Source organism: Austrofundulus limnaeus, unplaced genomic scaffold (genome assembly GCF_001266775.1).
Source record: "Austrofundulus limnaeus strain Quisiro unplaced genomic scaffold, Austrofundulus_limnaeus-1.0 Scaffold2, whole genome shotgun sequence".
In the NCBI taxonomy this organism is placed as follows: Eukaryota; Metazoa; Chordata; class Actinopteri; order Cyprinodontiformes; family Rivulidae; genus Austrofundulus; species Austrofundulus limnaeus.
The window spans coordinates 185,947-188,807 of record NW_013952404.1 but is presented as its reverse complement, the minus strand read 5'-3'; the positions used below and the strand labels follow the sequence as shown (position 1 = coordinate 188,807).

General features: G+C 42.5%; 1 protein-coding gene across 1 annotated transcript in view; it reads right to left on the bottom strand.

Moving 5' to 3' along the window:
• Positions 1-515: 515 nt before the first annotated feature.
• The window catches only part of slco4a1 (solute carrier organic anion transporter family, member 4A1), a gene marked incomplete at both ends in the record, with an annotated part of 14,925 nt that continues 12,579 nt past the window's right edge, over positions 516-2,861 (bottom strand). Inside the window, 4 exon segments of the mRNA XM_014009523.1 lie at positions 516-664; positions 740-804; positions 1,285-1,460; positions 1,629-1,791. Coding sequence (XP_013864977.1) covers positions 516-664; positions 740-804; positions 1,285-1,460; positions 1,629-1,791 — 553 coding nt within the window.

The window sequence follows — 2,861 nt, the reverse complement described above, 5'->3', positions numbered from 1 at the left end:
AAACTAAACATACAGTACATGTCAAACTCATGGCCCGCTGGTCAAGTCTGGCCCTAAAGGTAATACTTTAAAAGCAAAATAGTTTTATGGTTTCTCCTTTTTAGTCTCATGGCAGCTACACAACTTTAAAACCAAAGTAATTACATTTACATTTTTTGGTAATCTTTCTTATTTATTTATTTATTTATTGTGGAAAGAGGACCAGAGAATCCAGTATTCTTTTTCTGTTATTTTCTTAATTTAAAAGCAAATAATTGGATTTTTGAGAGGTTTTTTCTTTTGCAACGTTATGACATCAGCTGCATTTAGCATTATTTTCAACATTTGTCCAGAAGACTAGACCTTTTTYGTTTGTGTTTTTTCAAAATAAGATAACTTTAGTTTTAAACACTGGTGTTCAAGGCTGACGTCAGGCCTTTTAAATAAACTGTCCCCTTCACGTCACAGCTCCACCCCTGCAGGTGAAACATTTAGAGAGTTTTAAASCAGGTCTCAGTCGTCAGCTGGTGGATTACCTTGAAGATGACGCCAGCGATGAGCGTGTACAGGCTCATGGCTGAGTTCTGGTAGATGTAGCAGGAGCCCTGCTCGCCACACTGGTCCTGCCACAGCAGGCAGGAGATGTCGATCACAGAGCCAAACGCTATTGGTCCTGGAACACTGCCTGCGAGAGAAGGACAGGAAATAATGAGACGTGTGATGACTCTGAGCCGACAGAGAAARATAAAATGATGCTTACCAAATAAACGCACCACAATCCACTGAATACCAAGACCGAAGGACCTCTGGCTGTCGGGGACACACCTGCACAGGACAAACACACAGTCTGAAACTTTATTCCACTGAAACCTTAAATCTAGATTAACACTTAAATTGGCCTCTGATTTGATCATAAAGGCTCTTTTTCTCCTGCTTCCATCTCACGATGAATACAGATGTAATTTAGTCCCATTTGAAAGGAACCATCAGCGTCATTATGTTGTTAGATTTGCACTTGTTCTGCTGTCTTTAAAAAGGATAAAATCCTCCCTGCAGATCCAGCTATGATTAAAACACCACTCTATTTCATCTGCAGTGTGATTATAATCATTTCTATTCTTGTGGAGCCTCTGCCATCAAAATTCACTGGTACAAAATAAACTATAATGAGGTTCTTTTCTTCTTTAAAGCAAAATCAATTAGAATGTATTAGAAATGCAGAAACCAGTGCAACGCTGCAGAACGGTGCAGAGCGCCACCTGCTGCAGAGGAGCAGCGCTTCATAACCGTGTCAGTGTGCCGCACCTGAGGGTGGCAGTGAGAGCAGGAATGCTGCTGAGGAAGGTGAAGCAGATGAGGATGAAGAAGAGGGTGAGGAAGGCCACCATGTGGTTACAGGAGCTGCTGCACTTCCCCGCCTGAGCGAAGCCCTCCCCGCCCCAGGAAACGTTCCCCAGCACACAGCTGCAGCCAGAGTACACCTGGAACAGAGCCGTGCGTCAGAACAGGTTCATACCTCTGAGAGGGAAACATCAGCAACACAAAGCTGGCAGCTGAGCACGCAGGTGTCCTTTAACAGCTCCACACTGTCGTCATCGTTGGAGGAGCTTCCCTGCAGTCAGGCAGAGCWGAAACAGAGTGTTTTGTACCTGTTTACCAGAGGAGAGCTCAGTGGAGTTGATTGAAGTGCAGCCAGCGTGGCAGGGGGAGTAATACATCACGCCGTCTGCGCCGCACACGGGGTCGTACTGTTCTCTGACACAGCTGCACGCTGCGTTACAGCCCGACGTCAGGTTCTCGTCCACGAAAGAGCTGCAGACGGAAACAAACCGAGGGAAGAATGTATTTAAACTCCAGGCCTCACAATTAAAATTAGTTTTTTTATTACCTCCGCGTATGTCTGTCTGTTTACCACAGGTGGATATTGGCCAAAGGAACACAMCWTTAYATTTTGATCACGATCCAGATGCAGGATTTTTTAAATGATTCTTCACTATTGCAGGAAAGGGGACATTACAGATGTCAAAGTTCTTCACACTTATTTTTCTCACCACTATAGTGTGGATATTTGGTTGAAAATTTAAACTGTAATCTTAATGTTTAATTCTTTGGAAACTTTTTTATATGAAATGTAAGAAATATTTCGTGTTCGTTAAATGAAATCGTGACGAATCCACATAACATTGAATAGATTAAAATGTGACCAGAACAGGGACCATACAACCCAGATCTGGTTATGAGCGGCGCTTTATTACTTAGGCAAGAAGCAATCTGAGCAGCCTACTCTCTTACTTTTACTTGTAATAGTATTTGTTTTATTAATTTCACTTTTAGTCAGTCGTATGCGAAGTACTTTCCAGTCTTTTATAAGAGGACGTGTTAAAACACTGTTTCTACACAGGAAATACCAGGTAGAGCTCAGTTACTGTTTGGGGACCTTCACTCAGGCTATTTTTAGAACACTAATCAGTCGACACTGATGCATGTACAAACTCTTGTAGCAGCTCCATTGAGCTCAGACATGTGTTAGCCTTAGTGTTAGCATTGCTCAGACAAGTGTTAGCATTAGTGTTAGCATCGCTCAGACAAGTGTTAGCATTAGTGTTAGCATTGCTCAGACAAGTGTTAGCATTAGCATTGCTCAGACATGTGTTAGCATTAGTATTAGCATTGCTCAGTCAAGTGTTAGTGTTAGCATCACTCAGACAAGTGTTAGCATTAGCGTTGCTCAGACAAGTGTTAGCATTAGCATTGCTCAGACAAGTGTTAGCATTAGCATTGCTCAGACAAGTGTTAGCATTAGCATTGCTCAGACAAGTGTTAGCATTAGTGTTGGCATTGCTCAGACATGTGTTAGCATTAGTATTAACCAGTGGCGGCTG